This window comes from Pomacea canaliculata, linkage group LG3 (assembly GCF_003073045.1).
Source record: "Pomacea canaliculata isolate SZHN2017 linkage group LG3, ASM307304v1, whole genome shotgun sequence".
Lineage (NCBI taxonomy): Eukaryota > Metazoa > Mollusca > Gastropoda > Architaenioglossa > Ampullariidae > Pomacea > Pomacea canaliculata.
In genome coordinates this window covers 35,981,941-36,003,967 of record NC_037592.1, presented here as the reverse complement: position 1 = coordinate 36,003,967, position 22,027 = coordinate 35,981,941, and the positions used below count along the sequence as shown (strand labels likewise).

At 50.2% G+C, this 22,027-nt stretch overlaps 1 protein-coding gene across 1 annotated transcript in view; it reads left to right on the top strand.

The window, feature by feature from the left end:
* Positions 1-14,372: 14,372 nt before the first annotated feature.
* The window catches only part of LOC112559653, a gene marked incomplete at its 5' end in the record, with an annotated part of 12,750 nt that continues 5,095 nt past the window's right edge, over positions 14,373-22,027 (top strand). Inside the window, 2 exons of the mRNA XM_025230988.1 lie at positions 14,373-14,420; positions 16,047-16,121. Of these exons, the coding sequence (XP_025086773.1) occupies positions 14,373-14,420; positions 16,047-16,121 (123 nt within the window). The remainder of the gene's footprint in view (positions 14,421-16,046; positions 16,122-22,027) is intronic.

Here is a 22,027-nt window from a genome sequence, read left to right as displayed (position 1 = left end):
GTAAGCACTCCATCAATGCACCTTCCAGGGAAAGGGCGTCTGGTGTTCCCCTGATGTCCGTCTGCGGCGCAGGTGCTCCTACAGCTACATGGTCTTCGATCAAAGCTTGCGTTCGCACAAAACTTGTCCACTCTTTCTTTCAAGCTTTCCTGTCCTCACACCTTTTCTTGAGTTGTCGCTATGATTTTTTGATGAGAACAGCGAAAAACAAATAGAATAAACTTGTTTGGTTGAATGCATTTCTTCTTTTTTGATTCACGGAAGATGAGAAATTTTGGGTCTTGTGCCGATGCCAACATGCAAACCAGTTTCCAGAATAATTTCATGCGGTAAATTCACAGTCAGCACATGGAATATGAGTTAGACAAATGATAACTTACTTCGTTGCCTAGTAACACTTGGGTATAAAATCTCTATTGCTATTTACACCTCTCACCTTCAGGTCTTCTCTCGAAATAGCGGTTTTACTTTACAGAGAAATGGATCGTGAAGACAGAATGTCAGAGACAGGCAAGGCAGGTGCACAATGAAAGACGCCAACCAGCAGAGATAACGAGAAGTCAAAGAGAGGAAAATGGCGATGCTTCGCGACAATGTGTATAGAGGACTGTAACGAACTTGTCTTATTTTCCTATCTGGAATGAGACGACCCTTGAGAGCGGAGTGGATCAGCTTGCCTTGTCCATCTGAGACAGAGAAGTCGTCTTCAAGGCCCAGACCTTTGCTTAATCGATCCTGTCAGTGCCATTGCCTGTCTGTAGATTGTCTTGTCCGTGTCAAGAGCGAGATTTCTCTTGCGTTTTCTTTGTTGTGAGAAGTGGTCGCCCCAGGGTGCAGCAGTCTCACAGTCTGGACTGGAGATATTTTGCAAACTCCACCGACGGATGTTGAGGCTAAGGTCAGATGAGACCGCTAGTCCCTTGCTGCAAGTCCTAGCGATCTCTTGGTGAGACGTCCTGCCAAGACTTTCTTTTCTAAATGTCTTCCCCCTTTTTCTTCACTGATTCTGCCAAGAGTTGACAAAACCCATTTCCATGGTTTCAGGTCAGATTAAAATTATCGTCTAATGTACTGACTGAATTCTCTGCGTGGGCATCTATCGTCTTAACGAACTTGGCGAATGTTGAGTCACAGGTATTGCCAATGTAAGGATGCCACAATCGATTTAAGTGTAGTCAACAGACAACAAAAGCCCCTAATTACATGATTTACACGCAGTTTTAACGGAGACAGCAAACCCTATTTCCATTCAGCTAGTTTACATAAACTTCGTATTCAATTTTCTTGTTGAAGCAGAAAATATGACCATAAAGAGTCCTCGTGTATACCGTTAAAGGATGGAGAAGCGAACGGTCTTACTGAAGATTCTACGGGATGAAAGTGGGATGAATAAGACAAAGAAAGGAGGAAAAGAGCGGAGAAACCATGTACCGCGTGGCTGCCATGTTTCATTTTGTTTATAATATCAAGACCACGGCCATTGTATCAACATAGCAGGACCCCCACTGGTGAATGTTATTTTTTTCAAACTGATTTAGGCATGCCTAGGCTGTCAACGCCTAACCAGAAGCGAGACAACACCAAACTTTCGAAAGCATGTCTTAATTGTTCCTGCTTTTTGTATTTTTTTTTTGGTTTGTTTGTTTGTTAGGGATCACGTTTTCAGAGAGGGTTTGGAAATGAAGGCATTTAATGTAATGAAAGATCAAGACTAGCCCATCTTTTTACAGATATATATATATCATAATTCTACGTATCATAATGACATCATTCTCTTGCTGATTATGTCTCTTAATTAAGACAATCAAATCTAAATGTTGTGGAAAGGTACAGCTAAACATTTTATGCATCAGAGACACTGTGCTGTGTGTGATATTATTGTGTCTGTTCAGAACAGCTATAGGTGATTATCATGCAGAAACTTGTATAATCACCATTTTATCTACAGCTGCCACAGATTTTTTTTTTTTTCATTTTAACTTTCTTCGTCAATTTCTTTAAAACTAAAATTAAGATAAATTAATCGGACACGTTTTACTTTGATAATTTCATAAGCGTAGATAATGTGTCCTCCCACAGGGGCAAGCAACTCGCTTTGGCTAGCATCGGCCAGGGATGGTCTGCCCCTGCGTCACTAAAATCAGTGCAGGAACCGTCTCGGTGTCCTTGCTGGCAGAAAGTCAATGGCTTATAGAAGATCGAAACGGTGTCTGTAAAACTGATGCGTAGTCCAGAGCACTAAACGGGGTAAATGGATGATACACTCGCCTGAAATATTAGATGTATGTGCCTTCGAGATCCACTGGAAATGGGGTGGGGGAGAGAATCGAAAGTTATTAAGTACCCCGGCATGTATGTGTGTGTGGGAGAGAGAGAGTCGACGTGCGTGGGTATTCGCATGTGTTTGTGTGTGTGTGTGTTCGCGCGCGTGTCGTCTCTACTTTCTCCGTCATCAACCTCCACTTCACCGAATGTAACGCAGTGCGTGTTCTGTGGTAATCAGTGTCGGATCTACTCAGAAAGTAGTCCACTGAGTAATGGTCACGACAACATTATGCAAGTCGTTTAGGCTACCCACGCGCCCTACAGGACCCCGTGGAGTCTAGTCCTTTTGTTTCGGCTCTGGAAATCCATTATTACCAACCAGCGTGGGCTGCAGAAGAGACAAAAAAAAAAAAAAAAAACACCACCCACCACCACATTACAAGAAGTAAAATACATGAGGGGGCTACCCGCATGACAATTCTTCCCAGACAATTTCCATTTTTTCAGCCTGTGTTTGTTGACGATTTCAGCACCGTTGACACGAACGACCAAATCCGATGGGCGTTCTCAGTTTTAATATTGGTTTGAGTTTTAATGCTGATTTGAAAACAAATATTCCCTCCTGACCTGCAGGTTTGTAAAGCAGAGCCAAAACTAAAGAAAAGTGCTGCACATTAATATTATACTTTTGGAAACTGAGAATAAGTCCACCGAACCAAGCTTACCATTCAGTTCTAATCACACGACTAATGAGTTCCAGACTGCGATCGTCCTCGTTCCCGTCAATAGAACTGAGTAGAAGGACATCGTACAAGTGGACCCAGCAGTTCCAGTTTGGAACATTTTCCTATTACCAAAATATGGATGAATGTGTTGAAGAATGTGGAAATATATCCTAATAAGGATGAATCGTACATATTTCAAACTTTTCGAAATTTTGTTTATATTTTCTGTTAAAATCTCGTACATCAAGGAGACCTTGTATGCAAAGTTCTTTTTCTGTGCGAAGTCAAAAACCTCGAGACCTGAACTTGCTAAGTTCTGCATGGTGACATATGGCACACACTGGCATTCTGTGAAATTGGCTAATCATCCCCAGTGGAGCTTAAGCACAGCAGACATTATTCATTGCGAAGAACCGTAGAACTCTAGTTTGCAAATACTTGAAATAAGAGAAGAAATAATCCGTGAGCAGAATATATTGATGCATATGGACCCTGTTTAAATCGGGAATAAGTGAAAGCTGAGGTAAACTTCGAATGAAATGAATGTCAAGATCAGAAAGTTTGTGACCTGTGTGTGTGTGTCTGAGAGTGAGAGAGAGAATAGGAAAGTGAACAAACAAGAACAGAGCGAGAGACAGGGGGAGGGAGGAAGGGAGGATTGAGCGAACGAGAGAGAGGGAAGATTAAATCTCGAACTCAGAGGAAAGAAGTGACCCTTGCAAGGATCCAGGAGCGAGGCAGCCATGTGTCTGTTCAACCGTCGCGCACCGACTCGCAGAAAGAGGACAGAACTGCGGAAATTAATGGCCGAACTCGGTCACCACAGCAGGCAATCAGACAGAGTTCGATTCTTGTGTGAAATAGGGGCACTAAGTCCCAGAACCTTAAAAATCTGAATCTCACATCCTTGGAATCCTGGGCAGAAAAACCATTTATCTCAAAAAGATTTATTTGTTGTTCAAAAACGCTTCCTGTGTAAGCAGTCCAATACTTTGGAAAATAACCTGAACAATTTACATTGTAAGAAACATGTTGGACATACAGGAGGCTGACTGGAACAAAAATTAATTGGAAAAAAAATGTAAAGAAGATTAGAAACCACAGGAAACAAGTAAAGGTCAAAGTCTTTCGTGAGCAGCGGGTGACTGTGTACCTGCTGGTGTCAGACACGGCCGATCCGCTGGCTGTAGGCTTTAACCTCTTTAACCCTTAACCTCTTGAACTGTACCTTCTGCTGCCGGTGATACAGCGACCTTTGCGCAGACCGTGGAGATGAACAGAGAAAGCTCCGCTATTCTCAGCAAACTCTTACCACCATCATCTGATGATTCGTTTGTCAAATAAAGCTGCCTCCACTTAACCCCAGATGAGAAGTTTGTGTCTGTAAGCCTGTATGTATGTGTGTTTATCTTTTAATAGACTTTGATCGGGTCTTCGAGCACTGAACGTGTGACAGACTAAAAGGCGTAAATCATCTAGGAAATGCGAATCATTTTGTGTTACTTATACATTTAAATGAAAATATATCTTATAAAATAGAGAAATTGGGAAATAGAGGATTAAAAACACACGAAAGACCGGAGCATGCAGACGACAGAAGGATAACTTTCAACGCGTTCGCTCACGTGCACATCATTCCACGCTGCATGTTGATTACTTTGATCTGTCGGCGATGAAGTTTCGAAGCACAATTCTGTGCTTTACAACGGACTTGCATTTGGGAGAAAGTGAGTATCACGCTTGGCATCGATCACCTGCAGGACCACCATAACCTGCCCCACCACCAGCCCTCGGCGAATTTTTCTTCTGGTTGCAGCGGCGATTGCAGATATCAGGCCATGGTAGCGGAAGCAAATTCACTGGTTGTTGAAGAAATCGGAAGCCATGAACTGGAAATCGCCTCGTAAAAGTGGCGTTAACAGATCGCTACATTTCCCCTTCTTTCTCTCCACAGATGAATTTAAAAGAATTAAACCAATCTTGGACGTTCGTCCTGTTAGATACTTAATTAAAGTGGGTAAATTATTTTTTCTTTGCCTGTTCATTTATTCTAAAATTTCCCTGTTATATTACTTTTCTTTTTTCTTTGCCGTTAATTTTGGAGAAAGAACGTGAATAATGTTCTTTGGTGAATTGTGCCATCTCCCAGATTTACTTCAGGCATCGCCAGATTACAGTCATCACGTGAGCTCCATTCATATTTCCGGAAAACTTTCTCCTCCTTCCCGAGGCACTCCAAAAAGGTCATCAGCAGCATGGGGGACTTATTTTCTCCATCTTTGAAGGGTCTATCCATAGTAACCCTTTGATTTGAGGGAAGTGTCATAACCACTGCGAGCTTCCGTCGGTACGATCCCCTTCTTCGACCTCTCGTCGTTCAGAAAAAAAATATTCTTGAGTACAATTTCTCACAGCAGCATCAGGTCTCTCGTCCTTTTCACAGAGAAGAAGAATAAAACACGTTTATCAGTCATGAAGCTGCTTTAATGGAAAATCATAGTCAGGGTGGGAAGAATAAGTGAATCTGGCAATGGAAATGTTCGGACCTACCCTCGAGTTACAGCTGGTCCAGACAGGGAAGAGTAATCCGAATGCGTCTGCCGGTGGCATACTGGTTTAGGTCTAATTTAGCGCAGCTGCTACAGGCTACACTTCCATCCTTCGTGACATCGAAACCACTTGCAGTCACCCCGAGGTCAGAGGTTGCTGAAGCAGATCACACAGAGCGAGAATGCGTGCATCTCGAACGTTCTAAATGGGAAGCTACTCATGGGACCAAGCAAAAGGTCAGAAAACTTAAAAAAGAAATTAACTGTCTTATTTTGCAAGAGGAAAAGGACCCGACATTAAGTCTGACATTTCTTGCCACTGCTGACGTCACGTTGAGAGAAGGAAGGAGAATCCCGTTATAAATCTTTAAGTATAGAGAGGGAATAGAGTATTATACCACCGGACACAAAGGAGGAATGAAGTCAACGGTCACTGAGCAGGAAAGTAGAATTAAGTCTGGAACAAGTGATAAAGCACGACAAATCTTGTCTGAAATCACACGGCACCAGTCTACACCGCGAAGAATGATGTTTTATTCATTTATTTAGCCTTTCATTCATTCATTCCTTGCCTGGTACCAGATGACAAAAGATGATGGTCCGCCGGTGTCACGATCTCCAGCTCTACAAAGCAACTTTACTTCCCACAGTGCGCAGGCGCAGGGCACAACGGGTGACGCATGCGCAGACAGTGTACAAAAAAGGCAATCTTGATTGAGACGAGCATGAGCACGAGAAAAGGTTTTGCTCATTGTCAATTGTGGATGACTCGCAGATAGAGGAGGTGTTGTGATGCCTTTTTACACTGTCTGCGCATGCGCGTCACCCGTTGACCCCTGTGTAAAGTTTGTAAAGCTGGAGATCGTGACACCGGAACTGGTCGTCAGGGGGAAACAACTGGACCGAAGCAGTGGCTTATTAGGCTCACCACATGGGCCTGTTGTGAGTGGTCGTGAACAGGACCACTACTTCACGTTTGCAAACCAGTTCTTCCTCTGTCCACCTGGGCGTTGACCCCCTTCCAAGGTCCTCTGACATCAGGTCTGAGACAAATGTCGCGCCGGGTCACGTGGCCGAACCAGACTAGCTTGAGTCGCTTCACTATTGCGAGAGTGGCAATCGTTCTCTATTCAAAATCTATGTTTCTGCTATGAGAAAATGTTTAAAGCCAATATGCGTTTTCTTCTTCATCTTCTCTCTCACTCATCGTAGCTCTTTGTCTTCACGTTAAATTCTGACTTAGTCATTAGAAGACCTCGGTACCACTCGATGACTGTGTCTTATCGACATCTGAGCTTTTCTTTTTCCAGTCATGGTTTTTGTCAGAATCGACTATATCTCTCTACATGTCAGCTACAATGATAATTTTTGCTAATAGACTATACAGAAAACGTGGTTGACATTCGAGAAAGAAAAGTAACTGAGTTCTGAGATCATTTGAAGGCCTGCCTTTACCGATGATGTAGTGTCTTTGCTTCTTCTATCCCCAATTTGGGGGGAGATTGTTTTTTTGTACTTTATGACCTATACACGCGCAATACGTGGTCCTCCCGAGACCTGATGAAGAGACGGCCATTTCGACCCCCTCCTGTCAAAGCTTTTCTTTAAGATCGATCTCGCGTGAGCTACGGGCAAGCAGTAGTTATGAACCCTCTATTCTGCCGAGGATGGCAGCCACTTATATTGCGAAAAAGTCTTTGCTCACTAATTTCCGCTCGCCGGGCAGTCGGCGAAAGCTCGATCTAGTCTGGCGCCTGCGTGGGGATATGGGGTTAATTAGGCTAGAAGGGGTGCGCTGGTTCATTGCATGCCTTAGGATGGTGAAGATCGAAGCTCTTCGTCGATATATATATATAGCTCAGTAATTCACGCTAGCCATTTACCAGAAATCTTTTAACTGACATCGAGCCCATAAATGCGTTGAGAACGTAAGAGAAATTTCTTTCTTTCTTTTTTTTCTTTTTTTTATTGGAGCCTCCAAGCCCTTGCCCTCTTCTTGATATTCATTTCGCCTCGATGAAACAGTTGGGACTCCGGATGGATGAGTTATTTACAGCCAGTCAAAAATCAAGATGTTCGTGTAGACAAATTTTGCCTAATGCATCGTGTGAGACTTTGGTACATGTAAGTGACAGAAGGAATAAATGGACCAAGTGAACGGACAGTTTTGTTAGCAAAATTAGCTAACTGGTAATAATCTGGTGACTACTCGAGAGCTAGAGGTGCATTTAGTTGAACGCATAGAACAGAAGTACCATGGGACAATATTGTGATGATACAATATTGGATCAGACAAAGGCTATACGAGCCACATTAACACTACTCCTCTTTGATCATCTTCTAAATGCTTTCGATATGCTGAGCTGATGTGATATTGCGAGGAAGTGCCTTGGTCTGACAGAGCAAAAGCAGATCAGTTGCGAAGAGGTCTGGCACTACTGTTAATATTTCAGTATGTATTCTTCCTCTGAACATCATTCTGTATCTTTCCTGAATGACTGATAGTCTGGAAGACAGTACTGGTTCTCTCTTGGAGACGTAAATAAATTACGAATGTTAGAATAGGCAGGGTTAGAACAACTCTATTTCGAATCTGTCGAGCAACTCCTGCCAAATCATCAATCCCAGACCACAAGACTTTAGTGCAACCCCAAACAAACCAACCAATAAAAAAGGAAATTAATAACAACATCATTAGATATTTTGAATTATATTCAAACCTCAGTCCAAACCAAGATTGCCTGAAATCATTCACTCTATTAAACAAAAAAAGTTATGCCACCTCTACCTGAAGGTGAGGGAGAGAGAAGATACTAGAAGATAATTTTAAAGAGAGGAATGGCTTAATGTGCTTTTATGGATGCAGGTGTGTGTGCGGGATGAAGGGGAGAAATTAGTGTTTTACGCCGAACCAGCAACTAAGGTTATATCATCATTTATAGCATCAAATATTTTTTGGTTTATTTCAGCAGTAGATAACCAATAAAATGCGTTCTTCATTAAAGTATCTACAATTTTCGTGTAAAATTATTATATAATTTTAACAGTACAGTGTGTACATTTTTACATCCGATTACACGCAGCATAATATTAAAGTAAAACCAGTTACATCATTTCACTAAAATTAATGGCACAGAGTCATGTGTTGCCTTCGCTACAGTACTTAGCACATGTCACAGTTGTGGCGGTCTTCCTGTGTGTCTCAAACAATTAAAGCGTTTGCCTTTTAATTTTTACCTGTTTTGGAAAGAGCTCTTTATGTCTAATCATAATATTCATCTTGAGTTAATGGGGGGTATGCTTAAAAATCAAAGGTAATTTAGTTGCTATAGTTTGGGCAGGATCTCTAAAAATCCCCCTCTGGGGTCAGCAACTCCCCCCATCCCCTATCCTTCATCCCTCACGCGTTTGATCACTCTTTTCAGCTGGAAGCGATGAAAGTTGGGCGTTTTTTCCATATTCGCGGCCAAGCACGAGTAACGTAAGGGAGGGGAGGCCACTTGAGAGTATAGCGGTCTCTCCGCTCTGCATTGTTTCCCCTGTGTCTTATTCGCATTATCGTTTTATCAAGATACATGTACACCAAAGCCTTTATACTATATATATTTATAAAGGCATAGTATATAATATGATTCTGTTCTCTTTCTCTCTCATATTCAGTTCAGTTAAAATATATTTACCATTACGCCCACTGTGTTGACAGTGTGGATCTACTGCATAATTCAACAACTTTTAAACACTATGAAGGGCTGCATATAGTTTATTGCGACATGCAAAATAACTCAAGGCCTAAAACTGATGACAGGTAAAGGTAAAATAAACGAGGGCCCAAAACAGACGAAATAATGTCAAACTACAAGTAGGTTACATTAGTGAAGATCGTGAGCACCGTCTCGATCCTTAGCGTAGTGGTTATCTTGCTAAAGAAAACAAAAACAGACTGATTAAAATAAACAATTTTAGTAAGGGAGTAAACATTGATTTCTTCTATCTTCTTTTAAATATTTGATTATATATATTGAAAAAATAATTTTTCAGTGCTGATCAGGTAACAAACAAAACACTGAAGAATGGGAGATAACAAGCAAAACCTTTTGTATGTGTCTTACGTCCCTTTGATTAGTTTCTCTGCCAGTTTGAATGAGTTGTTTAATGTGGGGTCTATGCACATAGTCAAAATGCACAGGTTATTAGCTTGAGTATTATTTTAATAGCTTAACTAAGTAAATTGAACAACATTTTGATTCAGGTGGACCTTTGAAAACGTTATGAAAGAGACTGGTATAAACTTTACAACAAAATTTGATTGTTTTCTGGTTAATTGCTGTTTATTCGTTCGTGCTCAGCGCATTGAGATCACCTCCACACAAATTACTTGTTTTACAAATCTGATTATTAATATTTAAGGTAGAGAAAGACAGAGATATAAGGGACTACAGCAAGAAATAAACTTTAAAGCTTTACAAGAACTGGACAACTGGAGCCTAGAACCACCCAGACCAGAGACAAGCTGTATTTTGAAATGACATGTTTAAAACGCTTTTTATCTTGCAGAGATATTAAGAAGGCGTAGAAAAGTGACTACACCTATTGGCAGCATGTAACAACAGCTTGAAAGACATCAATGACAGGAACTCGAAATCTTTATGTAACTGATGCGTGAATGTATTTGGAATGAAGTCGGGTGGTAGTGGTTCTGGAAGTCGGGTGGAAAGTGGTGTCTCTGTAACAACCGTGTGTATGACTAAATCAAAAATGGATTGTAAAAGCCTAGGTTTACGAAAGATTTTATAGAAAAAGTCGCATTTAATTACATCTATTTCCAGCAAATTATTATTATTAGTTGAAGATACATGATTAAGTCCGCATGCCTAAACATTCTTTCGCCTGTCGCTCGGGAGTTGACGTCTGACGACGAAATCATTTTCATTTGACACAATATTACAGTTCATGTCTTGGAAAATAAAGGTCTTGTGAACCAATCCGGTTTCGCTTTTGTTTTCCATTGAAAGAAATTTATTATGATGTGTGATAAAGATTTCAGCGAAACGAAAATCTTTTAATGTCTATTTAACTCGTGCGTGTGTCTCCCGCTTCTGTCTATTTATTCTTGTTGTTTGTGTGCTTGCGTGTGTGTGTGTATGTGTGTATTACAAGTAAGTACATGGGTTGTCGGTAACGGTTATCCCACTCACTATCACTGCTAATAACCGACTCGATATCAAACATATAAATTATTATAATTAAAGACATCGTTGTATCTGATGTAAACGTGACTTCATCTTTCAACAGAGGGGGGGGGGGATGGGTGTTTTACGCCGTGCCAGCAACTGAGGCTATATCACGGCAAGGCAGCCAGCCCTGCCACGTGCAAGGAAAGAACAGCGTGCCCGAGACGAGAAATGAACTCTGGGCAGCCAACCTTGACTGTGTTGGTGACAGGCGCTAACCGTTGCGCCACGGGACCGCTCATCTTTCAACAGAAAAGCGTCAGAATGGAAACGGAAAGACTAGGCGGAATAAATGAACAGAAAAAGTCAACTAGTGCATGCTTCCTTTTCCAGTGTGATTTTCTTGTAAACAAAAGTTTCCTCAGAATGCATCTTGATAAAGATAACAAAAAATTCAGACAAATTAAAATAAACAATTTAAAACAGTGAGAGACTAGCAAATTTTTTCTTCTGTTTTAATATATTTAATTTTTGATATCTGTATTTTGGAATGACAACTTACCTTCAACGCTGTTCATCTTGCAGAGATACTAACAAGTGTGCTCACATACAAAACTAAACAAAAGAGTAAAAAAATAAACTAAGCAAAACAAGTGCTAGTTACAAGATGATTACAAGATAAAGATAATGTTGTGTGTCAGAGATATGCTTTATTTCCCGTGTAAAAGTAGTTCGCGAGTGTGTGCACGTGTGTACCGCTTGAAAAAAAAAAAGGGGGGGGGTCTCATTCATAAACCCCGTGCAGGAGCATAGCTGATGACACGTGACACTAGTAACGACAGCTCAAGACAGCTCACCTCCAGGTTTTTCGCTCAGTGAACAGTGTGTGACATTCCCAACGCAGCCGCCGAGACGGTTGGTCCTACCTGTACAGGTGTAAATACAGACAGAGGAATCTGTGCATTTAGTTCCTTGGCCAGTTAAGGTAAGTAAATATGTGTTTATATTGTACTGAATTCTAAATTCTGATTTCACGGCAAAAGTATTGTTAAATTGTTTTATGAGAAAAATCTTAACGTTCAATAAGAAATCACGTGATGAGTTTAACTCAGGGAGACTAATAGTAGCAGTGAATGGTAGAGTCTCATTAGTGATTAAGTTACAGGAACTCATGTGGAGGAACAGCTAAGGAAGACCCGCTGAAACGGATCCCTAACTACAGGAGGGCCTGAGAGCCTTCTTCCTACACCGGCGTGACTGTCAACCGAGGGAGGGCTGGGTAGCTCGAACCGATCCGGGTAGCCCTGGAGTTTCTTCCCTTGTGGGTCGTGGTGGAATCGAGCATCCTGTCGACGTTTCCACTAATGTCCAGGCCAAAGATTCTGGAAGTGTCCACCAGCATTGGTGTTTTCATGGAAAGTGCAGTGGCGTGTTAGTGTAGTTGCTAGTGTGACAGCTCACGTGCCTGGCAGTGACTGGGTGGAGGAAGAGCATTCCTGGCGCTGAGGTTCGTGAGAGTATCCTTACATCGGGATGGCAGATGGCAGATGACGGGAATTGTAAGTATTATCTTTGACTTATTCTAATTTTTCAGTGTGACCACTAGTCATCGGACATATAGTTTCATGGCGATATCCCATTCTTCTAATCAGCAAGCAGACAGACGTGAGGACAAATATAAGAAACTTTACATTTGTGGCGAGGAGCTAAGAATTGCGAAATGGTAAAACAGTTAGCTTTGAGTTTTCTCTGTGCGAGAATTATTTGGTATTTGACCGTGTATTGGGGCAGAGGATTTGTGTTGTTGTCATCTGACCTGAACCAGCTTTAAAAAAAAACACATGACATGTGCCATCATATGCGTGACGATTGCTCACCCCGACATGATTGCGAGGCTGTCTGTCTTGTAAACAGTTGTTGTGTGGAAGGATTGTCCTTTGAGGAGTCACGTGGTTTTTCTGTTGATGTTTATGGTTAAGTTTCACGTTTTATTCCCAGTCTCCAGCTCCAGGGTCTACGGGTCTGTAAAGTTCTACCTGTAGTAAGGACTTAGCTTCTGCCTCTACTGTATTCTGTCTTTCTTTCCCTGATACCGTCACCTTATCCTGAGTGTGGTGTTTATTGGAAGAAGCTTGGTAGTGTCTGAGCGCGTGGTTATCTTCCCCATTAGGTTCTTTATTCTATTGTTTTAAGAAAAATAATATTTGGTTGTTCCTTAAACCTATATTGAACTTTAAATCTTGATGATAAGTAGTGTTCACAATATTCACAATATTTAAAGAATCTGATGCTGTTTGTTTGTTCGTTGGGATTGCTTATGTGTTTATTGCATCTCTACAGAGAAATTGCCATTGTGGGCTTGTTTGTGTTTACTGAGATTTCGATTTGAGATGTGTGTACACCCACTGCTTTGATTGATGATTGAGTATAGTTGTTTCCTGAATAGCCGTGATTGAACTAGGGCTACACCTTGAAGTGTTTACAACTGTATTTGACTTCGGGATTTTTATTCCTTCTTTCATTTTGCAAATCATTGTGAAGACACATTTTGATGCTGTGATTACATTTCTATCTGATTGTATTTGTAAGATAATTTGAGGTGATTTTATTTTATTATTATTTGCTATCTTTGTGTGCAACCTAGATCCCGCACTAGTATTTGATGTGATCTCATGTAAGAAAGAAGGCGACATGATAGGATTAGAAGGTAAAGCTGTGACTAGACACATAATGCAGAGTGTCGGTCGTTATGACAGAAATGAAAGAATATTCAAGGAAGTTTCAAGAAAGATTATTTAAGGAAGTGTAGATGTGTGTGTTAGTGTGAACCTCTATGAACAGAATCCGACCGAGGGAGAATGTTGGGAAGCATTACATAACGGTTGTCTGGGAAAACTGAATGACGGAGGTTGAAAGTCATCTACGACATTGATATGCTATGTATGTTTACAAACATGTATGTGTCTTGATGTAAGTTATGTAAAATTTGTTGCAAAACCTTAAAAAAAAACAGGAGCTCCCGCACATCTGCCATGATGATGAAGATGATAATGATTGATGAGTGATTAAAGGATGGATAATTGATTAAGGGTAGCTGATTGATTGAAGGATGATTGACTGAAGGATGATTGACAAATGATTGATGATTGATCGAAAAACGGGATGATTGATTGAAGGATGGATTGTGGATGAATGATGGATGCTGATAGATGTTGATGGATGATGGATGAGAAGCCCGGTGATTAATGCATGACGATGATGATAATGACTAAACAGCGACAGCGAACAAGCGAACAGCGAAACAGCGACACGCGAACAGCGAACAGCGAACAGCGAACAGCCAACAAGCCAACAGCCAAACAGCCGAACAGCGAACAGCGAACAGCGAACAGCGCCAACAGCGAACAGCGCAACAGCCAACAGCGAACAGCGAACATAGCGAACAGCGAACAGCGAACAGCGAACAGCGAACAGAGAACAGCGAAAGCAGCGAACAAGCGACCAGCGAAACAGCGAACAAGCGAACAGCCGAACAACGAACGAGCGAAACAGCCAACAGCCAACAGCCAACAGCAACAGCCAAACAGACAGCCAACAGCCAACAGGCCAACAGCCACAGCCAACAGCAGCCAAGCAACAGCCAACAGCCAACAGCCAACAGCCAACAGCCGAACAGCCAACAGCCAACAGCCAACAGAACAGCCAACAGCCACAGCGACAGCGAACAGCGAACAGCGAACAGCAGGAACAGCCAACAGCGAACAGCGGAACAGCCAACAGCCAACAGCGAACAGCAGCAACAGCCAACAGCCAACACGCAACAGGAAACAAGCAACAGCCAACTGAACAGCCAAGCCAACAGCCAACAAGCCAACAGCCAACAAAGCCCAACAGCCACAGCAGCCAACAGCCAACCAGCCAACAGCGCCAACAGCCAACAGCCAACAGGCAACAGCCAGCAGCCAACAGCCAACAGCCAACAGCAACAAACAGCCAACAGCGCAAACAGCGAACAGCCAGAACAGCGAACAGCCAACAGCCAACAGCAACAGCGCAGCCAACGCCAACAGCCAACAGCAACAGCCAACAGCCCAACAGCCAACAGCAACAGCAACAGCCAACACAACAGCAACAGCCACAGCAACCAACGCCAACAGCCAACAGCCACAGCCAACAGCCAACAGCCAAACAGCCAACAGCCAACAGCCAACAGCCAACAGCCAACAGCCAACAGCAACAGCCAACAGCCAACAGCCAACAGCCAACAGCCACAGCAACAGGCAACAGCCAACAGCAACAGCCAACAGCCCAACAGCCAACAGCCAACAGCCAACAGCCAAACAGCAAACAGCCAACACAAAGCAACAGCCAACAGCCAACAAAACAGCCAACAGCACAAACAGCCAAGCCAACAGCCAAAACAGCCAACAGCCAACAGCAACACCACACCAACAACCAACAGCCAACAGCCACAGCCACGCAACAGCCAACAAAACAGCACAACACTAACCAAGGCAACAGCCAAACAAGCCAACAGCCAAAAAACAGCCAACAGCCACAGCAACAGCAACAGCAACCAAACAGCCAACAGCCAACAGCCAACAGCCAACAGCCAAACAGCCTATTCCCATACAATCCAACAGCCAACACAGCCAACACAAGCCAACAACAGCCACAGCCAACAGCACAACAGCCAACAGCCCAACAGCCAACAGCCAACAACAGCCAACAGCCAACAGCCAACAGCCAACAGCAACAGCCAACAGCCCCAAGCCAACAGCCCAACAGCCAACAGCCAACAGCCCAGCCAACAGCCAACCCAGCCAAACAGCCACAGCCAACAGCCAACAGCCAACAGCCACACAGCAGCAGCAGCCACATGCAGCCACGCCAAACAGCCAGAGCCAACAGCCAACAGCCAACAGCCAACAGCCAACAGCCAACAGCCAACAGCAGCCCAAGCAGCCAACAGCCAACAGCCATCCACAGCCACACAGCCAACAGCCAACAGCCAACAGCCAACAGCCAACAGCCAACAGCCCAACAGCCAACACTACAGCCAAACAGCCAACAGCCAACAGCCCAACAGCCAACAGCCACGCCAACAGCCAACAGCCAAGCAGCCCAACAGGCCAACAGGCCAACAGCCAACAGCAACAGCCAACAGCCCAGACAGCAACAGCCAACAGCCAACGTGCCAAACAGCCAACAGCCAACAGCCAACAGCCAACAGCAACAGCCAAACGCCAACAGCCAAAGCCAACAGCAACAGCCACAAGCAACAGCACCAACAGCCAACAGCCAACAGCCAAGCAACAGCCAACACAGCCAACAGCCAACAGCAACAGCCAACAGCCAACAGCAACAGCCAAGCAGCCAACAGCCAAACAGCAGACAGCCAACACCAAACAGCAACACCAGCCAACAGCAGCCAACACAGCCAACAGCCAACAGCCAAACAGCCAACAGCAGCCACAGCCAACAGCCAACAGCCAACAGCCAACAGCCAACAGCAACAACAGCAGCCAACAGCCAACAGCCAACAGCCAACAGCCAGCCCAACAGCCACAGGCCAACAGCCAACAGCCAACAGCCACAGCCAACAGCCAACAGCCACAACAGCCAACAGCCAACAGCCCAACAGCCAACAGCCAACAGCCAACAGCCAACAGCCAACAGCAGCCAACAGCCAACAGCCAAAGCCAACAGCCAACAGCCAACACCAACAGCCAACACAGCAAACAGCCAACAGCCAAACAGCCAACAGCCACACAGCCAACAGCAACAGCCGACAGCCACAGCCAACAGAACAGCCAACAGCCAACAACAGGCCACAGCAACAGCCAACAGCCAACAGCCAACAGCCAACAGCCAACAGCCAACAGCCAACAGCCAACAGCAACGCCACAGCCACAGCAGCCAACAGCCAACACCAGCCAAGCCAACAGCCACAGCCAACAGCCAACAGCCAACAGCCAACAGCCAGCAACAGCCAACAGCCAGCCACAGCCAACAGCAGCCAACAGCCAACAGCCAACAGCAAACAGCCAACAGCCCAGCCAACAGCGCAACAGCAACAGCCCAACAGCCCAACAGCCAAACAGCCAAGCCAGCGCAACAGCCAACAGCCAACAGCCAACAGCCAACAGCCAACAGCCAACAGCCAACAGCCAACAGCCAACAGCCAACAGCCAACAGCCAACAGCCACAGCCAACCAACAGCAACAGCCAACAGCCAACAGCCAACAGCCAACAGCCAACAGCCAACACCACAGCCAAGCAACAGCCACAACAGCAACAGCCAGCACACGCCACCTCAAGAGCCAACAGCCAACAGCCAACAGCCAAAGCCAGCCATGCCAGCCAGGCCGGCCAACACCAACAGCCAAACAGCGTGGCCGGCGGATGGAGGGGGGCATGCCCAGGCAAACCAGCCACGCGGCCATTCCGCCAGGGCGGTGCTATGGCCGGCGCCAAACATGGAGGGGTTTGCCATGCCAGCGGCGCCCCCGACCCTGCTTCCATGAAAGGGCGTGCCGTGGCCGGCGATGGGAGGGGTTGCCATGCAGCGCCACCGACCCTGCCATTCCTGCCAGGGCGGTGCCGTGGCCCGGCGATGGAGGGGTTGCCATGCCAGCCGCACCCGACGCTGCCAATTCCATGCACAGGGCGGTGCGTGGCCCGGCGGATGGAGGGGTTGCCATGCCAGCGCACCCGACCCTGCCATTCCATGCCAGGGCGGTGCGTGGCCGGCGATGGAGGGGTTGCCATGCAGGCGCCACCGACCTGCATTCCATGCCAGGGCAGGTGCGTGGCCCGGCGTATGGAGGGGTTGCCATGCCAGCGCCACCCGACCCTGCATTCCATGCCAGGGCGGTGCGCGTGGCCCGGCGATGGAGGGGTTGCCATGCCAGCGCCACCCGACCCTGCCATTCATGCCAGGGCGGTGCCGTGGCCCGGCGATGGAGGGGTTGCCATGCCAGCGCCACCGACCCTGCCATTCCATGCCAGGGCGGTGCCGTGGCCCGGCGATGGAGGGGTTGCCATGCCAGCGCCACCCGACCCTGCCATTCCATGCCAGGCGCGGTGCCGTGGCCCGGCGATGGAGGGTTGCCATGCCAGCGCCACCGACCCTGCCATTCCATCTGCCAGGGCGGTGCCGTGCCCGGCGATGGAGGGGTTGCCATGCCAGCGCCACCGCCCTGCATTCCATGCCAGGGCGGTGCCGTGGACCGGCGATGGAGGGGTTGCCATGCAGCGCCACCCGACCCTGCCATTCCATGCCAGGGCGGTGCCGTGGCCCGGCGATGGAGGGGTTGCCATGCCAGCGCCACCCGACCCTGCCATTCCATGCCAGGGCGGTGCCGTGGCCCGGCGATGGAGGGGTTGCCATGCCAGCGCCACCCGACCCTGCCATTCCATGCCAGGGCGGTGCCGTGGCCCGGCGATGGAGGGGTTGCCATGCCAGCGCCACCCGACCCTGCCATTCCATGCCAGGGCGGTGCCGTGGCCCGGCGATGGAGGGGTTGCCATGCCAGCGCCACCCGACCCTGCCATTCCATGCCAGGGCGGTGCCGTGGCCCGGCGATGGAGGGGTTGCCATGCCAGCGCCACCCGACCCTGCCATTCCATGCCAGGGCGGTGCCGTGGCCCGGCGATGGAGGGGTTGCCATGCCAGCGCCACCCGACCCTGCCATTCCATGCCAGGGCGGTGCCGTGGCCCGGCGATGGAGGGGTTGCCATGCCAGCGCCACCCGACCCTGCCATTCCATGCCAGGGCGGTGCCGTGGCCCGGCGATGGAGGGGTTGCCATGCCAGCGCCACCCGACCCCTGCCATTCCATGCCAGGGCGTTGCCGTGGCCCGGCGATGGAGGGGTTGCCATGCAGCGCCACCGACCCTGCCATTCCATGCCAGGGCGGTGCGTGGCCGGCGATGGAGGGGTTGCCATGCCAGCGCCACCCGACCCTGCCATTCCATGCCAGGGCGGTTGCCGTGGCCCGGCGATGGAGGGGTTGCCATGCCAGCGCCACCCGACCCTGCCATTCCATGCCAGGGCGGTGCCGTGGCCCGGCGATGGAGGGGTTGCCATGCCAGCGCACCCGACCCTGCCATTCCATGCCAGGGCGTGCCGTGGCCGGCGATGGAGGGGTTGCCATGCCAGCGCCACCCGACCCTGCCATTCCATGCCAGGGCGGTGCCGTGGCCCGGCGATGGAGGGGTTGCCATGCCAGCGCCACCCGACCTGCCATTCCATGCCAGGGCGGTGCCGTGGACCGGCGATGGAGGGGTTGCCATGCCAGCGCCACCCGACCTGCCATTCCATGCCAGGGCGGTGCCGTGGCCCGGCGATGGAGGGGTTGCCATGCCAGCGCCACCCGACCTGCCATTCCATGCCAGGGCGGTGCCGTGGCCCGGCGATGGAGGGGTTGCCATGCCAGCGCCACCCGACCCTGCCATTCCATGCCAGGGCGGTGACCCGTGGCCCGTTGGCGATGGAGGGGTTGCCATGCCAGCGCCACCCGACCCTGCCATTCCATGCCAGGGCGGTGCCGTGGCCCGGCGAGGAGGGGTTGCCATGCCAGCGCCACCGACCCTGCCATTCCATGCCAGGGCGGTGCCGTGGCCCGGCGATGGAGGGGTTGCCATGCCAGCGCCACCCGACCCTGCCATTCCATGCCAGGGCGGTGCGTGGCCCGGCGATGGAGGGGTTGCCATGCCAGCGCCACCCGACCCTGCCATTCCATGCCAGGGCGGTGCGTGGCCCGGCGATGGAGGGGTTGCCATGCCAGCGCCACCCGACCCTGCCATTCCATGCCAGGGCGGTGCCGTGGCCCGGCGATGGAGGGGTTGCCATGCCAGCGCCACCCGACCCTGCCATCCATGCCAGGGCGGTGCCGTGGCCCGGCGATGGAGGGTTGTTGCCATTTGCCATTCATCGACCCTGCCATTCATGCCAGGGCGGTGCCGTGGCCCGGCGATGGAGGGGTTGCCATGCCAGCGCCACCCGACCTGCCATTCCATGCCAGGGCGGTGCCGTGGCCCGGCGATGGAGGGGTTGCATGCCAGCGCCACCCGACCCTGCCATTCCATGCCAGGCGGTGCCGTGGCCGGCGATGGAGGGGTTGCCATGCCAGCGCACCCGACCCTGCATTCCATGCCAGGGCGGTGCCGTGGCCCGGCGATGGAGGGGTTGCCATGCCAGCGCCACCCGACCCACCCGACCTGCCATTCCATGCCAGGGCGGTGCCGTGGCCGGCGATGGAGGGGTTGCCATGCCAGCGTGCCAGGGCGTTGCCGGGCCCGATGAGGGCGGTTCCGTGGCCGGCCTGCCATTCCATGCCAGGGCGGTGCCGTGGCCGGCGATGGAGGGGTTGCCATGCCAGCGCACCCGACCCTGCCATTCCATGCCAGGGCGGTGCCGTGGCCCGGCGATGGAGGGTTGCCATGCCAGCGCCACCCGACCCTGCCATTCCATGCCAGGCGTGCCGTGGCCGGCGAGGAGGGTTGCCATGCCAGCGCCACCCGACCCCATCTCGGCGGCGTGCCTGGACCTCCACATGCCAGGGCGGTGCCGGTGGCCCGGCGATGGAGGGGTTGTCCATGCCAGCGCCGACCCGCTTTCCATGCCAGGGCGGGTGCCCGTGCGCGCGCGAGCGTTGGAGGGGTGCCATGCCAGCGCCACCCGACCCTGCCATTCCATGCCAGGGCGTTGCCTGGCCCGGCGGCGACTGGAGGGTTGCCATGCCAGCGCCACCCGACCCTGCCATTCCATGCAGGGCGGTTGCCGTCCGGCGATGGAGGGGTTCCATGCCAGCGCGCCACCCGACCCCTCCCATTCCAGCCAGGGCGTGCCGTGGCCGAAAGGCGATGGAGGGGTCTGCCATGCCAGCGCCACCCGACCCTGCCACTTCCATGCCAGGGCGTGCCGTGGCCCGGCGATGGAAGGGTTGCCATGCCAGCGCCACCCGACCCTGCCATTCCATTGCCAGGGCGTGCCGTTGGCCCGGCGATGGAGGGGTGCCATGCCAGCGCCACCCGACCCGCCATTCCATGCCAGGGCGGTGCCGTGGCCGGCGATGGAGGGGTTGCCATGCCAGCGCCACCCGGACCCTGCCATTCCATGCCAGGCCGGTGCCGTGGCCGGCGATGGAGGGTTGCCATGCCAGCGCCACCCGACCCTGCCATTCCATGCCAGGGCGGTGCGTGGCCCGGATGGAGGGGTGCCGATGCCAGCGCCACCCGACCCTGCCATTCCATGCCAGGGCGGTGCGTGCCGCGATGGAGGGGTTGCCATGCCAGCGCCACCCACCCTGCCATTCCATGCCAGGGCGGTGCCGTGGCCCGGCGATGGAGGGTTGCCATGCCAGCGCCACCGACCCTGCCATTCATGCAGGGCGGTGCCGTGGCCCGGCGATGGAGGGGTGCCATGCCAGCGCCACCCGACCCTGCCATTCCATGCCAGGCGGTGCCGTGGCCCGGCGATGGAGGGGTTGCCATGCAGCGCCACCCGACCCCTGGCCCATTCCAGCCAGGGCGTGGTGCCGTGGCCCGGCGATGGGGGGTTGCCATGCCAGCGCCACCCGACCCTGCCATTCCATGCCAGGCGGTGCCGTGGCCCGGCGATGGAGGGGTTGCCATGCCAGCGCCACCCGGACCCTGCATTCCATGCCAGGGCGGTGCGTGGCCCGGCGATGGAGGGGTTGCCATGCAGCGCCAACCCGACCTGCATTCCATGCCAGGGCGGTGCCGTGGCCCGGCGATGGAGGGGTTGCCATGCCAGCGCCACCGACCCTGCCATTCCATGCCAGGGCGGTGCCGTGGCCCGGCGATGGAGGTTTGCCATGCCAGCAACAAACCCTGCAGCGCCCCTATGCCCATCCAGGGCGGTGCCGTGGCCCCGCGATGAGGTTTGCCATGCCAGCGCCACCCGACTACCCGCCATTCCATGCCTGCGTGCCTGCCATTGCCATCCAGCGCCACCCACCCTGCCATTCCATTAGGGCGTCCGTGGCCCGGCACTGGAGGCGGTGCCATGCCAGCGCCACCCGACCCTGCCATCCATGCCAGGCGTGCCGTGCCCGCGATGAGGGTTGCCATCCAGCGCCAACCCGACCCTGCCATTCCATGCACACGGCGTGCCGTAGCGCACCAGGCGATGGAGCTGGGTTCGCAACATAGCCGAGACACCACCCGACCCCCTGCCATCATGCCAGGGCACGTGCCGTGGCCCGGCGATGGAGGGTTTCCATGCCAAGCGCCACCCCGACCCTGCCATTCCAGCCAGGCGGCCGTGCCCGGCGTATTGGAGGGTTGCC